This window comes from Nomascus leucogenys, chromosome 2 (genome assembly GCF_006542625.1).
Source record: "Nomascus leucogenys isolate Asia chromosome 2, Asia_NLE_v1, whole genome shotgun sequence".
NCBI lineage: Eukaryota > Metazoa > Chordata > Mammalia > Primates > Hylobatidae > Nomascus > Nomascus leucogenys.
The window spans coordinates 62,297,154-62,314,728 of record NC_044382.1 but is presented as its reverse complement, the minus strand read 5'-3'; the positions used below and the strand labels follow the sequence as shown (position 1 = coordinate 62,314,728).

General features: G+C 52.9%; 1 protein-coding gene across 1 annotated transcript in view; it reads right to left on the bottom strand.

The window, feature by feature from the left end:
- Window positions 1–16,517, bottom strand: part of CNGB1 (cyclic nucleotide gated channel subunit beta 1) — an 87,069-nt gene extending 70,552 nt beyond the window's left edge. The window contains exons 1-12 of the mRNA XM_030796277.1: window positions 16,468–16,517; window positions 12,693–12,859; window positions 10,046–10,103; window positions 9,691–9,763; window positions 8,538–8,628; window positions 8,406–8,436; window positions 8,128–8,173; window positions 6,408–6,483; window positions 6,046–6,094; window positions 5,452–5,629; window positions 3,980–4,055; window positions 2,848–2,884 (exon numbers count right to left, since the gene is read on the bottom strand). Coding sequence (XP_030652137.1) covers window positions 2,848–2,884; window positions 3,980–4,055; window positions 5,452–5,629; window positions 6,046–6,094; window positions 6,408–6,483; window positions 8,128–8,173; window positions 8,406–8,436; window positions 8,538–8,628; window positions 9,691–9,763; window positions 10,046–10,103; window positions 12,693–12,851 — 874 coding nt within the window. The 5' untranslated portion in view covers window positions 12,852–12,859; window positions 16,468–16,517. The remainder of the gene's footprint in view (window positions 1–2,847; window positions 2,885–3,979; window positions 4,056–5,451; window positions 5,630–6,045; window positions 6,095–6,407; window positions 6,484–8,127; window positions 8,174–8,405; window positions 8,437–8,537; window positions 8,629–9,690; window positions 9,764–10,045; window positions 10,104–12,692; window positions 12,860–16,467) is intronic.
- Window positions 16,518–17,575: the final 1,058 nt, after the last annotated feature.

Genomic DNA, 17,575 nt, shown 5'->3' with positions numbered 1-17,575 from the left:
CATGGCCCAAACAAAGGCACATGTGGGCCAGCTGGGAGCCAGGACCCCTGGCTCAGGACCCCTGGCTAATTCCTCCCCTCCTGCAACCCAACACCCCAAGCCCAGGGCTATTCAGTCCACCCACTTTTAAAACCTAAACCCTTCTTTTAGCTTTATCCTAAGCAATAATATCAATGCAATCACAGGTTTGATGTGCTCATTTTCGCTCTTTTAATGTTAATGAAAACATTTGTTGCTGCTCACTGGTGTCCCCAAGCCTTGGAAAGAGAGAGTGTGGCCGGGCCTAGGGAGAACCTCTTCTGGGAGAAACTGTATCCTGTCGAGGTGCTGACTGTGCCAGGTACCACACTGGGGGCTGTGCATGCGTCCTCTCAAAGAGATGCTCAATACTGAGTCCTCCATCCATGGGGCTTTTTAATTTATTAATTAAAAAAGTGTTTTTTAGAGACAGGGTCTCACTGTGTTGCCCACAGTGGTCTCGAACTTCCTGGCTCAAGCAATCCTCCTGCCTCAGCCTCCCAAAGTGCTGGGATTACAGGCATGAGCCACCACGCCCAGCTATGGGGCTTTTCCACAGCCCTCTGGGGGTAAGTCCTACTGTCTAGCCTAAATCTTGCAGGCTGCCTATGGCTGGCCTTCCCCGTGTTCTGGTCTGGGAGGCTCTGGGGCTGGTGCAGGTGACTCTGGCTCCCCTTGTCCTGCCTGGGAGTGTGTGGAGAGGGAGGGGTTCGCTGTTCAAATAGGGTGGGGTGTCAGTGGCCACCTCCCCCCGGAAGGTCTTCTCTTCAGGGCATCCTTCTTTCCTTCCATCCATGTGTCCATCTGAGCTCTCCCAGATTCCCTTCTCCCTTATTTCAGAGACCTCCAGCTCCCATCACCCCTGAAACAAAGGAGAAGACAGGGTGGGTGGCTGGGTGGACAGGCGGAGGGAATGAGTGAGTGAGTGAGTGGATGAGTGAATGAATAGGGAGGGTAAGGGACACATATCCCCCAGCCTCTCAGAGTCTCCCCATGACATGGGACGTGAGTGGAATGGTGTCTCCCAAAAAGATAATTCCAGGTCCTAACCCCATTACCTGTGAATGTGACCTTATTTGGAAATAGCTTCTTTGCAGGTGTGATTAAGTTAAGGATCTCAAAGTGAGATCATCCCGGATTTAGGGTGGGCCCTAAATCCAATGACTGATGTCCTTTTAAAAGAACGGAGAGGGAGGCTTGACACATACAGACACAGAGGTAAAGGCTGTGTAGAGATGGAGGCGGGCACTGGAGGACAGCCAGAAGCCAAGGTTCGCCAAGGACCACAAGTGGCCACCAGGAGCAAGGAGAGTGGCACGGGCGTGTCTCGCTCAGAGCCCCAGGAGGAGCCGACCCTGCCAAAGCCTTGACCCTGGACTTCTGGCTCCTGAACTGTGGGAGAATCAGTGTCTGTTGTTCTAAGCCGCCCAGTGTGTGCACCTCTGTTATGGCAGCCCTAGAAAATGAAACCAAGCCAGCTCTTTGCCCTGTCCCCATGAGCCTGCCCCCATGGCCACCCAGCATCCACCCATAACCCATATGCTCCAGGCATTGCAGGGAGGCCCTGGCCACAGCTGGGGGGGAATCCTGCCTCCTTCCAGAGGGTTCTGGTGCTCCATCCTCAGATGCAGACCCTCTGAAGGCTCTCTGCCCCAAGGAAACGTTTTTAGTTCCTTCAAGCGGTGCCTGCCAGGCCAGGTGGACTCGATTTGCTCTGTGACCATGGGCAGGTGCTTTTGGTTCTCTGAGCTCTGCCCACTGCCTGCCCCAATAGCCATGAGGGTCTCTGCTCTGCTGCCCCAGGTTGGCCACGAGCTTCCATGGGAGACTGCATATGTCCTGCTCTGAGACAGGCCAGCTCTCCTCCTCCTCATGTCATCACCATGATTACCATCAACCCTAACGCCCCCCACGCCTCTCCATCAGACCTGAGCTCCACAGTCCACTGGCCTGTGTGTGCTCCAGGCCACGGCGGCCACCCCCAGCTTCAGGGCACTCATGGAGACCACCATCGGCCTAGCGGGGCTGGGGCTGGACACAGCCTTGCAGACACAGGGCAGAGCTCAGAGCCCTGGGACACGCTGAGGCCTGTGGTTGGAGGGCTTGTGTTCAGGATGGAACAGGGGACGCCACCACCCACAGCCCCTGAACTCTGCTCACAACTAGAACCCATCACAGGCCTGGCACATAGTAGGCTGTCCTTAACTATGTATTGAATGAATGAATGAATGCCTGTCCACCGCATGCCTCTCTGGAGGCCATGAAGTGAAGAAAGAACAGATCCTGCCTCCAGCCCCTTCCTGGTCTCAGTCCTCTGTCCCCGATTCCTGGCTCAGGGCTGGGATAAAGGGCATCATATGCCTCCCCAACCCAGCTGCAGGTGACAGGGACCCCCTCCAGCTCAAGGGAGCTGGAGGCTGTGGGGCCTGGTTCTCCCAGTGAGACCCCACCCCTCTCCCTTCAGCTTGGCCAAGCCCATTTGCCCAGCTGCCAGGGGATGGGGGAAGCTCTCTGGGCATTACCAGCAGGAAGGAGAGCTCATCTGACTTAGCCCCGGGACTGTTTTCTCCGGACAGAAGCTGGACACCAGGCTCCGGGGGCCTCCAGCCACCATCTGGCTCTGGGCCAGGCTCTGGCTACCTGACTGAACAGAGGTAGGGCCTGCAGAGCATGGGGCTCTCTCAGCTCTAGCCCAGGAGACCCTAACTGCCCCCTGTGTGAGTCCAGGTCTGGCCAGGGACAGCCCCCCTGCCCACATACAGTCAGACCCAAGGACACCAAGGAACTCTTCCTGATATGCACACGGGGACCCAGTAATGTGTCACTTACTGGTCTGCACATCACATATCCCAGGGGAGTCAGGCTCCTGCATGGAGAGAGAAAAAGGGGAAAATCCTGCCATGGCCTCTTCACCAGCCTCCCTGTTTCAGCCACCCCTTCCAGCACATGACTTTGACCCACCTCTCCGGGCCTTAGTTGTCCCATGGGATGGAGAAGAGAGTCCCTGCTGTGCCCAGGGCCAATGAAGGATTTGAGGTGGGGGGAGGGGGCTTTGAGAGCTCGAGCCTTGGCTCAAGTGAAGCAAGGTGGGGGCGACCCCAGACAGCCACAGCAGTGGCACCTGCTCAGAGGAGCCAGGCTGAGCTCTTGAGTGACACAAAGGTCCAGGACCTGGCCAGGCCTTCCTCTCTCTGGGGCCTAGACAGCTTTGTTTACAGAACTCTTTACCTCCATTCTCACAGCCCTGGGTATGAGAATGCAGGTAAAGAGTTCTGTAAACAACTGACCATTGGTCAGCTGGGACAACTGCGGTTCTGAGAGGGCCAGAGCCGAGGCCACACAGCCAGGAGAGAAATTAGGCCTCCCACCTCCCAGTTCCAGGTGCTTCTATAAAGATGGCCAATTGCACCCAACAAAAAAGGGCCAGGTTCCTGGTTCTTGAGGAATGAGAAGAAGGGGTGACAGAGCACATGAGTGCTCCCCCTGGCCACTCATGTTGGAGCCCTAGGCTATCAGGAATGCACATAGGGCTGCTGGCTCCTGTGAGCCTTAATTCTTCCCAGATTCTAGGTATTTCTCATCTCTGGACCTTTGCACATGCTTGGAGGCCACCTCCACTGGGAAGTCTTTCTTGATGCTCCCAGGAGCCTCCACTTCTGTGCCCCATGTCCTCTCTGCTCCCCCATGGAAGCACCTCCCCCAGTGACTGTGAACTCCTGGCAGGCAGGGCTGGGCCAGCATGTCTCAGCCCTGTGGCCACCGTGCCTCAGAGAGTGGGTGGAATGAACGTGGGCCATGCAGACAGGAAGGCTGGGGGAGCTGGGCTTCTGCCACAGGGTCCCTTCTTCCTACTGTGCCTTCACACCCCAGGGACACAGGCCAACCATCCTCCTCCTTACCCAAGTTCCCAAGACCCCTCCCACCACCACCAGGGCCACCACTCCATGCGGCCAGCACTGACCTGTTCCCCTATTTTCCCATGTAGCACTGGCTGCGGCAAGGCCATCTCCAGCCTGTGCAGGACCCACGCCACCAGCCTGCGGGTGGGAGAGAATGTGCTGTGTCCAGGTGGGAAGGGTCATGGGTAAACTGAGGCTGGAGTCAGCTCGTTCCCAAGGCAGAAAACAAGCCTGCCAAAAGGCAGAGCCTGCCAGGAGCCAGAGCCCAGGTCTCCAGCCCTGAAGACCATTTTCCCCCCTCTCCACCCTCCCTCGGTGCTCTGGCTACTGTTCAGGCCCCAGCAGGTAGCTCAGGCTCCCCCCACCCTCCCACCCATCCCTGGAAGGGAGTGCATTTTGGGCATCTCACACATGGAATGTGGCAATACCTGTCCCGATTTCCTTCCCTCCTTCCCTCCTTCCCTTCTTTTTTCTCCCATCTTTCTTTCTTGACTTGGTGGCCCAGGCTGGTGTGATCATATCTTACTCCTGTCTCAGCCTCCTGAGTAGCTGGGACTACAGGCACATGCCATCATGCCCAGCTTTTTTTTTTTTTTTTTTTTTTAATTTTTGTAGAGATGGAGTCTTTCTATATTGCCCAGGCTGGTCTCAAACTCCTGCTGCCACAGCTTCCCAAAGTACTGGGATTACAGGCATGAGCCACTGCACCCAGCCTGTATCCCATTTTAAATATATGTATCCTCTGGCCCAGGAACTCCATTTCCACTGATTTATCCTCCAGATTTACTTGTGTGTGAACCCAATTGCATGCAGGGCTATTGATTGTGGCAAAAGAGTGAAAACAAATGTAAATGTCCACTGAATGGTTAAATTACAACTGGTGCATCCATTTAATGCAGCTGTTAAGGAAAGAATGCAGTAAGCCCTGTGTGGATAAAACCACCTCTAAGACATGTTTTTCAGGTTAAGAAAAAAAAAAAAAAGAAGCAGGCCAGGCGGGGTGGCTCATGCCTATAATCCCAGCACTTTAAGAGGCCAAGGTGGTCAGATTGTTCGAGGTCAGGAGTTCGAGACCAGCGTGGCCAACATGGTGAAACCCCGTCTCTACTAAAAATACAAAAGCTAGCCGGGCACCTATAATCCCAGCTATTCAGGAGGCTGAGGCAGGAGAATCGCTTAAACCTGGGAGGCAGAGGTTGCAGTGAGCCGAGATTGCACCACTGCATTCCAGCCTAGGAGACAGAGACTCAGTCTCAAAAAAAACAAACAAACCAAAAAGCAAAGTGCAGGAGAGTATGTATAGTTTGCTCCTGTCAGGTGTGTGTTGAAGAAAAAAAAAGTACCCAAAGCTTGAAAGCTTGGACGTGCATAGAAAATGTGGGAAAGGGCACGAAGCTGATGTGGCTGCCTTGGGAAGGAGGCTGCACACATCCAGTTGAATCTTCTTCCAAGTTTCCAGGAGGTTGGGTGTTAGGCAGGGACAAGGTACTCATCCTGCTCCCTGGTGGGAGGCGCCGCATTGAGGGTGGCTCACCTGGCAGGGTCCCTGGGTGGTGGCAGGGAGGAGGTCTGGGCCTGGGAGCCGGGCTGGGGCTCTGGAGCTGGTGCCTCCTTGGGTTCCTCCTTTGGCTGCAGGGGGACGGTTGTGGGCAGGGAGGGGGTCTCCCGGGCCTGCAGCTTGGGCCCCATTTCCTGGGGGCGTCCTGGAGGCGCTAAGCAGCGGGGAAAGCAGGAGCTAGAGACGCCATCCCTTGAGGGCTTCCTCCAACCCCTCAAGGGCATGGGGCCAGATTCGAGGCGCTAACAGGACTGAATGGGGAGGCCTTTGGGATCATCTCACCCATCCCTATCCTCAAACAGACCATATAGACAAGGGAACTGAGACCCAGGGAGGGGAAGAGACTTACCCAAGACCCACAAGTCTGTTCCAGGACTCTGGCTTCCCAGCCTGGACTGGGGAGGGGATTCTGGTGTCCCCCCCAACGGCCTGCTCCTGGCAAGCCCTGAACCCTGTCCTAGTCTGGGTGGGGGCTGAGGGCCTCTGGGGGATCCTCCAGGGCCCAGTTGACCCCTGAGCCCAGCCCGTGACCATCCCAGGCAGCCCCGTCCTGAGCTCCCCTCCCTGTACCTGGGTCTGAGGCAGCACCTGTAGCAACTTCAGGCTCATCTCTCCAGACCTGGGTGACAAACAGGGTGCAAGGTCATGGGCCATAGCAAGCTCTGTGTGCTTCTCCAACCCCCACTACCAGCTGTGCCCTGGCCCAAGGCGGGTGAGCCAGGGATGGGGTTAAGGGGGTGTCTCTCCTCCTGAATCCCGGCCCCCTCTCGCAGTCACTCCTCCCCATAGAGGACTCTCCAAGGGGGGGCATTGCCCCCTCCTGAGTTCCAGGGGTGGTGGAGACAGCCTGCTGGAGGAGGCAGTCCCTCCTGGGGCCCCAGAAGCCCCCCCCCCATGTACTCAACTCACTGCCTCTCCCTTCCTTGGCTCACCTCAGAGGATTTGGGGGGCTGAGGAAGCACTCTCTCCAGATTCTGCTCCAGCCACAGAAGCAGCCGCAGCCCGGGCCTGCATAGGGGCCAGTGATCAGCAGAGCGCCCTGAAGGAACGGGCCAGCGCACTACCTAACAGCCCACCTCGGGGCCAGGCCTCCACCAGCCCTTCCGTGCCCTCCACCCCTGCTCTGCATAGTGGGGGCCTTGTCCTGGAAACTCTCAAAGGGCCCCAAGCGGGCGGAGAAATCCTGTCAGCCTCCATTTCTGAGCCACGGCTGGACCAGGCTCTGGAACCACAGCCATGGCCTCCTGGGGCAGCAGGGGGAGGCAAGAGTCACTTGAGGACCTGAGTGCAGCCCCGGGGGCTCCCTGTGCTGGAACAGACAGGACTGGCTGGCTATACAGAGTGTGACCTGTGCCATCACACAAAGCCTTAGACTTAGAAGGACCTGGTTTTGGTTTCATATTCTGCTGTCACAGTCTGAAAACATTTAAAACATTTTTTTAAGGGGCCTGCATTTGCATTTTGCCCTGGGCCCCACAGATTATGTGGCTGGTCCTAAGATCAAGCATTGGATCCCAAATCCATCTGGCCTCTGGGAAGCCCCACTCTCTTCAGAGAAGCACCATGTTCCCAGGACAACCGGCTCCCCCAAGTATGGCCCAAAAGAAGGCTGGTGAGTCCTCTAGGCGCCCTCATCCTAAATTGCTTTAGTGGTCCCAGGAATCAGCTGCATATGTCTCAGAAGGAAGTAGAGGACCAAAAGACACACAGAGAAAGCTGCAGCAAGGAATGAATGAATGCATGAATGAATGAATGAATGAATGAAGTGTGTGATTATATACACGTGTGTTCATTCATGCATTCATTTGTCCCATGCGTGCTGAGTCTTCACTCTGTGGCAGGTGCTGTGCTGGGCACCAAGGGTTCAGTAGTGACCAGGACAAAAGCCCCTGCCCTCAAGGAGGCAGCAGTCTAATGAATGAATGAGTGAAGGAATGAATGAATGGGGTGAATGGAGATGAATGCATGTCTCTGGATTTCCAGCAGAAATTACAAACTGGGAGCTTCAAGCTCACTTTGGAAGTCTACAGTGTCCTGAAAACTCCTTGACTAAAAATTGAGGGTTTTACATAAAAAGCTAGATTTCTAGCTTCTCCTGAAAACCTGGAGGACCTGGCCACACAGGGCCTAAACGCCTGCAAGGAAGAGGCAATTGAAACTGAGCAGGGCCCCTTCTTGGAGCTCCCTGGCTCCCTTCTTTTCCACAGCCCCCCCGCCAGCCTGCCACCCTTACTGATGGGGCAGCCACCCCTCCCTGAGTCAGCTCTGAGAAGTCAGACACTGAGGCCAGCCCGGGCACCCTGATGTCCCCCACAGTGATCCAAGCCCTGCTTCCAGGCTCCACACGCAGCCTACCTACATGAAGCCCACCTGTGAGGAGCTCATCCCTGCCCCTCCCTATTCTCAGAGGGTGGCCCCACCCAGGGACCTCTCAGTCATCCCTGGGAACACCCAGGGACCTCCCACCACAAACCATGAGCAGCACACGGTCCACTGTCCCCGTTCTATGGCTGGAAACAGGCCCAGAGGAGACGGGAGGCACATCCAAGGTCACATCCTGAGGTGGTAACAGACCCTGCTCCTGAAACCAAGGCCCTGTTCCTCCCACCATACACATACAGATGACAGTGACACTCAGGGATAGGGACTTACCTAGTGTCTTGGGCCTCAAGGGCCTCACTGGGTTCATCTGTGCACCCTGCAGGGTCGGAAAATACAGAAAGGCAGTCAGCATCAGGAGACCTGCCCCAGCCCCCTGGGCAGCCTGGAGTGGGCATCGAGAGCTCTGCTCAACCCCAGGTTCAAACACAGGGTCAGTCAGATGAGAAGATCCAGCCTGGGCAGAGGCTCCCAAGGGGCAGGACCCATCCCAGCAGCCCCCCAGCCCCTCAGCCCTGCTGCTGAAAAGCCATCCTGCCCCTTGGTCTTACCTGTGTCCCCAGTGCTGCCGTGACCCAGGATCTGCCAGGGACAGACAGACAGACATGGGCAGGGAGCCCAAGGGCAGCCTCCCCATAGCCCCTCTCTGACCCGGCCCCTTCAGCCTCCAGCCCTAGCAGTACCTGAGCCGGGTCCTCCGTGACGCTGTGAACAGGCTGCGGGATCACCTTCTCCACGCCCTTCATGAGCCAGGTCAGTACCCTGCGGCTGGGACTGAGATGGACAGAGACACCAGCCTGCCCTCAACTTCCCCTAGCTCAATGAGGCCCTCGAGGCCCAAGACACTAGGTGAGTCTCTGCCCCTGAGTGTCACTGTCATCTGTGTTTGTGGTGTGGTTATTGGAAAGTACCTACATGTACCACTGGCCCAAGGCCAGCCCAGTATCCAAAAGAACTTGGCTTGAATCCTAAACCACTGTCTCCCCACTGTGAGACTTCAGACCCATCACCTCCCCAAAAAGCTCCACATCCTTCTCTGAAAAATTGGGGATGCTGATGCTTCATGAGGCCAGGCAGACCGGGTGCCATTCAGAGCCCACCCCCATGGGATGCTTAGAACAGAGCAGCTGACTTCCCTCTCCTCCTGCCTCCTGCTGTCCTGCTCTGAGCACACATCGTGCTCCTGAAGGGCCAAGGTTTGCTGCAGGTGTAATGCTGTGGCAGAGGCTGAGCAACCTAAATGTGAAGGTCACAGCCTCCCTGCCTGAGGCCAGCCCAGCCCCAGCCCTGCTCAGGCCCCAAGCACCATGGTCTGAAATGTCTGAGCCAACTGGGAGATTCCACGCAAAAGCCTGGATTTCTGGCTTCTCTGAGAAAAGCAGAAGCTCTAACCCCATTGGGCCTGCATCTCACCCGAGCACTGAGAAATGTCCGGCCCCCTGTACAGGGGCGCTCACTATGCAGCTCTGACCCACTGTTTCTTTTGATCACATTGCCCTGCCCTCAAGGGGCCAACAGTCTATTGAATGAATGAGTGAATTAACAGTCTAATGAATGAATGAGTGAAGGAATGAATGAATAGGGTGAATGGAGATGAATGCATGACTGGATTTCCAGCTGAAATTACAAACTGGGAGCTTCAGGCTTACTTTGGGAGAGCCCACCCTCCACCTGAAGCTCACTTCAGCCAATTCCCAGGATGTCCCAGGGCTTTCCCCAGAATGACAGTAGAGCTGAGGGCAGTGCCCATCCCCACTCCCATCCCCAGGGCTCCCTAGCTGGGAGGGGAGTTTGGGGGTGGGCTGGCCCTGAAGAGAGGGGAGGGTGGTGCAGTACCTGTTCATTTCAGAAATCTCAGCGCCCTGGGCCCGGAGGGATATGGTGGAAGTAAGGGCAGCCTCCTTGGTTTCTGAAAAATAATCGCTCATCCTTCAGATCTAGGGCCTCAGACAGGCCCATTTCTACCCGCTTGGGGAGATCAAGTCAGGGGAGAGGAGGGAGAACCCCAGGGGTCAGAAAGCCAGGCTCCAGCTCAGCTCAACTGAAGTCGCTGGGAGCCCACCCTTAGCTTCTCTGAGCCTCAGTTTCCTCATCTGTGAAATGGGTCCGCCAGCCTCGTGGGCTCTGCGCTCGGAGGGGAGAATGCGGGCCCCCCTGCCATGCCAGCCTGGGCTTCAGCACTCGCGCTCACCCTGAGGGCTTGGGTCCGCCACAGCCACTTCCTCCTCCTTGAATGACTCTTCGGGGGGCTAGAGGGTTCGAACAGGATCACATAAGTCCTAGGTGAGACCAGCCTGGTTTGGACAGGGGCAGCCTGATTCTCCCTCAAGGGATCCCTGCCCTACAAAAGACCTGAACGACTCTTTCCTCAGGATCATCTCTGTAAATCCTGGTGGTCTTACCTTCCACCTAGGATACTCCCTTCCTCCTAGCCCCAGGGACCCCTCATCTGGGGCTGGGGGCCCTCACAGCCCCCAAGGTCCAAGATGGCCTCCCAGCCTCCCAGGCCTACAGCATCTCCAGGAGGCTGCCCCACTTCAATAGCCTGAGAGGAGAAAAGACCATTTAGAGATAGTTATGAAGTCTTGGGGCTGGCTGAGGGGAAGAGGGAGATGAGAGGAGCCCACACCCCTCATCCTCCGCCAGGGTGCTCCCTCTCCTTCTGGCCCAAACTTTCCATTCCTCCCGGGTAGCTAGATGGAGTTTGGCCTCTGCCATCTGCCTTTCACCTGCCTCTGCAGCCACACCTTCTGCTACTACGTGCACATATGTGTATGTACAAACAAATTTACAAGCACATACATACACAGACACATAAATGTGTGCATACTCACTCTCATGCACATACATACGTGAACAGACATACAATGTGAGCATATATACACATACATATGCATATATACAATGACACACAAATACCAACATGCATATATACACACGTGCACAGACACAAAAATAAGTGCATGTGCACACATGTACAGACAAAAACATATGTACATATACATGTGTGTACATATGCATACATGCCCCAACACACATATATGTGCATACAGTCATATGCAAACGTGCATATATACACATGCATTCATACAGATACACACATGCGTATAACTGCCTGTGTACAGACACACAACATGCACATATGCATAGGTACATTGCAGATGTATACAGGTGCAGAAATATGAGTATACACACACATGCTCAGTCACACACATGTGCATATTTGCACATATGCAGAAGCATGTCCATATGGACATGCACATACACACAGATTTCTGCACCTAAATATACATGAACATCCATGCACAGATACAAAATGTGTATACACACACATGGGGAGACACGCAAATATATGTATATACACATACACATTGACACATTCACAGATGCACAAACATGCATACACATAGAAATACATGAGTACACTCACATACTCAGAAATATGTAGACACATACACACACATACACACCAGCATGTCACACAAGCACATGGAACCACAGACATACTAATACATGTGCACATAAACATGTGCAAAAACATATACATGCATTCATGTACATATACATGTTCACATACAGTCATGCACACCCAATGTGCAAATACATATGTGCACACACAGACATACCAAGGGCACACTACACACACATATGTACATATACGTGTATATACATGCAACATATACACATGCATACGCACACCCTATACCTGTTTCCTAAACACACCCTGCTCTTCTCTAGTAACAGCCTTTCCTCTGCCAGGAATGCCCAGCCTCTCCATCTCCCTCGGTTAAAATTCTGCTCCACTCTCTGCGTCTAAGAAGCTCTCCCCCATCAGCCTCCAATCTCCAAAGTTAAGATGACTCTCCCTCTTCTGAGCTCCCATAGTTTGGTCTGACACACTTATTTGGCTCCCCAAGAAGGGGAGAGTTGAGGCCAATGTTGGGACTCACCACGTTCCCTCCTTTCCACCTGTGTCTCTTGGCAGAATGAACTGGCTGGGCTCTTGTCTGCTGACCCACGGGCCAATGCCTATTCATCTTTATGCTTTCAGCACTGACCACAGGGCCTGGCATCAATTAGAAGCTAAATCAAATCTGTCGAATTGAACTGCTGAATTAGTTGTCATCCAGCTCCTGAATGGATGGGTTGCAGAGGAAAAGTTCTGGAGAAATACTCCACAGTGTGGTCCATGGATCTGTGCCAGTCTGCAAACTGTTACTGGTCCATGATGATTAAGCAGTTTGCACCAGAATGTTTATCAATGCACTGCTTCCTTCATTGAGAAAGTATTGGTACAAAATAAATAGCAACTAAACTAATCAGTGTACTTAGCTACAGAGTAGATTTACATTCTGGTACAAACTGCTTAATCATCATGGACTAGTAATAAACAATTCATGGACTGGCTCCTGTGAGTAGCTCTGTTCTGAACTCTGGAGTTTGGCCAAATACAGCCTGTGGGCCAAATCTAGGCTATTGCTTGTTTTTATAAATAAAACTTTATTGGAACCCAGCTATGCTCATTCATTCATGCATTACCTATAACTGTTTTCACACTATAATGGCAGAGTTGAGTAATTAACAGAGATAGCATCACCCACGAAGCCTAAAATATGTACTATCTATCCTTTTACAAAAAATGTTAGCCTTGGGCAAGCCCACCCACTGTCTGAACCTGAGTTTTCTCACTCGAACAAGTGTGGGACCCTGTGACCCCCACTTTTCCTTCTGACGCCAACCTTTTCTGCTGTAGAAGGTCCCTGGAGAGCAGGTGGCCCAAACTGGGAAGACCCTGAGCAGCGAGGCCGGCCTGCCCCTCCTCCCCCTCCACCTCTCACCATGGACTCGGACTCTGTCTCGGCCTCCTCGGGATTCGGTTCTGGTTCCACCTCCGCCTCCAGCTCTGGCTCTGGTTCCACTTTCTCTTCCTCCTGCATCTTGGTCTTCCGAGGGGTCCCTGGGGGCTGAGGCAGCACCCTCTGGACCCAGCCCAACATCCTGACGCCTGTAGGAGACAGAGTCCTTAGCCCTCCCTGGAGCACTCACAGTAGCTCCCGCCACTTACGGGCCACTCTTATGAGTTGTACGTTTCCTTTTCCTTCATCAACTTTAAAAATATTTCGACTGGGTGCAATGGCTCACACCTGTAATCCCAGCAATTTGGGAGGCTGAGGTGGGCCGATTGCTTGAACCCAGGAGTTTGAGATTAGCCTGGGCAAGACGAGACCCTCGTCTCTACAAAATATTTTAAAAATTAGCCAGGTGTAGTGGCTCACTCTTGTAGTCCCAGCTACTCAGGAGGCTGAGGTGGGAGGATCGTTTGAGCCTAGGAGGTCGAGGCAGCAGTGGGTCATAATGCACCACTGTACACCAGCCTGCACAACAGAGTGAGACCCTGTCTCAAAAAATATATAATATATATACACACATATATATATTTGATATACATATACACATATATATTACATATATATACACAGATGTGTGTGTATATATTTCTGCAATTATATCTCTAGGTATTTACCTTGTAGAATTACTCAAGGCCATAAATACATGTGTACAAAGAAGCTGGTTGCAACAGTGTTACAGCAAAAGATGAAAAACACTCAAATATTCATCAAGAGGAGACTGGTTATTGGAAAGTACCTACATATACCTAAATGTTCATCTCTAAGAGGGGCATGTATTAAATAAGTTACACTATACCCAATAATGGAATATTATGGAGGCATTAAAAAGAAAGAAGCAGTCTAACTGAGCTAACAAGAAGATGTGCCTGCTCTGAAGTCAAGTCATGAGCAGATCAGTTAATGTCTCTGTGCCTCAGTTTGCTTGTCTGTAAAATAGGGATATTAATAGTACCTACCTCATGGGTTAATTGTGAGGATAAAATGAATTGATAAGTGTAAGATACTCAGGCCAAGCGCAGTGGCTTGTTCCTATAATCCCAGCACTTTGGGAGGCCGAGGCGGGCAGATCACTTGTGGTCAGGAGTTCCAGACCAGCCTGGCCAACATGGGGAAGCCCCGTGTCTACTAAAAATACAAAAATTAGATGGGTATGGTGGCAGGCACCTGTAATCCCAGTTACTCAGGAGGCTGAGGCATGAGAATCGCTTGAACCCAGGAGGTGGAAGTTGCAGTGAGCCAAGATCGTGCCACTGCACTCCAGCCCAGGTGACAGAGTGAGATCCTGTCTCAAAAATAATAGTAATAAGTGTAACATACTCAAAACAGTGACTGGCACATGCCGAGGGCTTAATAAATGTTGGCTATGACTATTACATGGTATCAAATGAAAACACTAATTGTGTAATATGCATGTACTACATAATCTCATTATAAGTAAAAATATTCATTATGAGTAATATATGAGTGGAAAATCTGTCTTAAGATAAAATTAACCTATTTTCATCATTTTTTAATTTTTAAGATAAAATGGGCTGGGTGCAGTGGCTCATGCCTGTGATCCCAGCACTTTGGGAGGCCAAGATGGGAGGATCACTTGAGCTCAGGAGTTCGAGACCACCGTGGGCAACATATCAAGACCCTGTCTCTATTTAAAAAAAAAAAAAAAAAGCCTGGTATGGTGGTGTGCACCTGTAGTCCCAGCTACTCAGGAGGCGGAGGCAGGGGATCGAGGCTTCAGTGATCATGCAACTGCACTTCTGCCTGGTGACAAAGCAAGACCCTGTCTCAAAAAAAGAAAAAAAATGGCCTTGCGTGGTGGCTCGCACCTGTAATCCCAGCACTTTGGGAGGTAAAGGCAGGCAGATCACCTGAGGTCAGGAGTTTGAGACCAGCCTAGCCAACATGGTGAAACCCCATCTCCACTAAAAATAGAAAAATTAGCTGGGTGTGGTGGCGTGCACTTGTAATCCCAGCTACTCCAGAGGCTGAGGTGGGAAAATCGCTTGAACCCGGGAGGCAGAGGTTGCAGTGAGCTGAGATCATGCCACTGCACTCCAGCCTGCCTGGGCGACAGAGCGAGACTCCTTCTCAAAAACAAACAAACAAACAAACAAACAAAAAAGCTGGGTGTGGTGTAGCTCACACCAGTAATCCCAGCACTTTGGAAGGCTGAGGCAGGCAGATCACTTGAGCTCAGGAGTTCGAGACTAGCCTGGGCAACGTGATGAAACCCTGTCTCTACCAAAAATACAAAAAATTAGCCCAGCGTGGTGGCATGTGCCTGTAGCACCAGTTACTCGGGAGGCTGAGGCACGAGAATCACTGGAGCCCAAAAGGTGGAGATTGCACTCAGCCGAGATCACACCATTGCACTCCAGCCTGGCCGACAGAGTGAGACCCTGTCTCAAAAACTAAAATAAAATGCTTATAGTGCTGTATTTTTAAAAAAGAAAGAAAGAAAAAGATAAAATGCCAGGTAAGCCTTTTTTCATGATGTACTGTGTTATTTCAGTCCTATCTTACACAGGTTGTTTCTGGTTGATTTCTCTTTGGGGAATGGGGAGCCCCAGCCCTTATGACTGAACCCCTGCAGGATGGCCTGGCCAGTGGGCAGCCATCACACAGGTCAGTGTGTGCTAACTCCTAGCCCTAGATGTGCTCTTTCCCCACATGAGTGTGCCCTGCCCTTCTACTCACAGCCCTGACCTCTGTTCCCGCTCTGCCATCAGCAGCCCAGCCTCTCCCAAGAGAGGCTGTGGTGGCAACAGAGCTCTAAGTGTCAGATTCCTGGCTCAGCCTCCCAAAAAGTGAACTTGGGCCAGACATGACCCTCTGGTCTTCCATTTCCCCGAGGGTGGGGGCGCAGACACAATGTTTTCCCAGGTCAGGACTGCCAGAGCTCACATGTTGGGATGGCAGATTTCACTAACCCCAGCCAGCCACAAGCAGCCCCGAGAGCCAGGGCTGAGCTAAGTGCATTCCACCCATGATCACACTCATCCTCGCTCTCACCACCACGCCCCACCCCTGTACTCAGTAAAATAAGAATTTTCATTATGTAGCACAGAAAGGTCAACAGAATCGCCTGAAGCAGCACAGCCAGCAGTGGCCAAGTTGAGTTTACATTCCGGTCTGCCCGATTCCAGCTGCCCCACATCTATTCCCAGGTAGTCGTGGCATTTGCCCAGTGTTGGCTTCTTCTGCAGGCCAGGCCTGTGGACCCTTCCCAGCAGGCAGCAATTCTGGCCTGCATTTCTAAACCCTCTGGAAATGACTAAGGAAGGCTCCCCGATCCCCCATTTTTCTTTTTCCTCCTAAATGAAAATTTTTGCGGGTTCCTCCCATCTTTCACCCGTGTCCCTGCTGACTGCACTTTGATGAGGGAGACTCAGGTGGGAAGGGGGACCCACGAGTGGTAGCTCGGGGAGCTATGGTGTTGCACCACCAGCATTTCCAGAATCTTCTGGAGAGCTGGTGAAAATATAGATTCCTAGGTCCCCCAGACCCTCCTAGGGGACCTAGGAATTTGCATAGCACAAGCTGTCCTGAAAATTCTGATGCCCGCTAAACTCTGAGCTCCACCAGACAGGGAAGCCGCAGGTTTCCCACCATGCCAGTTTGGTCCTGCCTAAATGCCTTTCTAGAGGGAGAACATGGGGATCCCCTTGGGGTCCCACCGAGCCTCCACCTCATCCTGAGTTACCTGCTCAGATGCCAACCGCCAGCCAGGAATTGCCTTCTCGCTGCCACTCGTAGCTGGCACCTCAGACACAAGGAAGATTAATTGGCAATAGCTGGGCCGTGTGCAAAGGATTAGCAGGTGCTGAATGGGGGCGGGGGAGAAAAGCTGTTGATGCCCAGGAAATCAGCAGCACCCCCCAACTCCCAAGGTCCGGCAAGGATGTGGGCCCCAGGGAAGGGCCCTTGCATGGCCCAGTTTTGGAGAACCATGGGTTGCCAGGGGACCTGCCCGGGTTACCAGGGACCCGGCTTCCCACACACCTTGACCAAGACACGGAGTGGCTGATGGGAGAATAACAGCTTGGAGTTCCCATGTGATGCCTGGAGACTCCTCATGGTGGCAGGGGCTTGTCAGCTCTCACTCAGCAGTGGCAAGAGGTGTACCCCAACTCTCCAGCCCCCAGGCCAGGACGCAAGCAGGTTCTTTCTGGCTTAGAGTCTTCTCTGGGCAAGGTCTCAGCAGCCCTGCCTTGGGCTCTGCCAGAAAGGCTGTGTCCCAGGGCTGGGCCTTGAGGATGGATCCAAGGCCCGGCAGATGACTGAGGCATGTGACCTGCCTTGTGAACCGAGGCTGGACGCTAGAAGGGATACAGAGATCTAGAAGGAGAGGGTGCAAGGGACAGGGCCCAAGGAAGAGGCGCTCAGTGTGGTGGCCCTGAGGGATATTTGGCAAAGGGCAGGACTTGACTTAATTATCCGCACCATTTCTAGAGTTCTTGCTTTCCTTTCCTTTTTTTTTTTTTTTTTAAGCCACAGTCTCTCTCTGTCACTCAGGCTAAGTGAAGTGGTGCAATCATGGCTCATTGCAGCCTCAACCTCTCAGGCTTAAGTGATCCTCCCACCTCAGCCTCCCAAGTAGCAAACTACTCATGTGTGCTGCCATGCCAGGCTAATTTTTGTTTTTTTTAGAGACAAGGGTCTCGCTATGTTGCCGGGGCTGGTCTCAAACTCCTGGATGCAAGCAATCCTCCTGCCTCAGCCTCTCATATTACTGGGATTACAGATGTGAGCCACTGCACCTGGCCTAGAGCTCTACCTTTGTGCCTGGCAGTGTGCCAGCCTTGGCACAC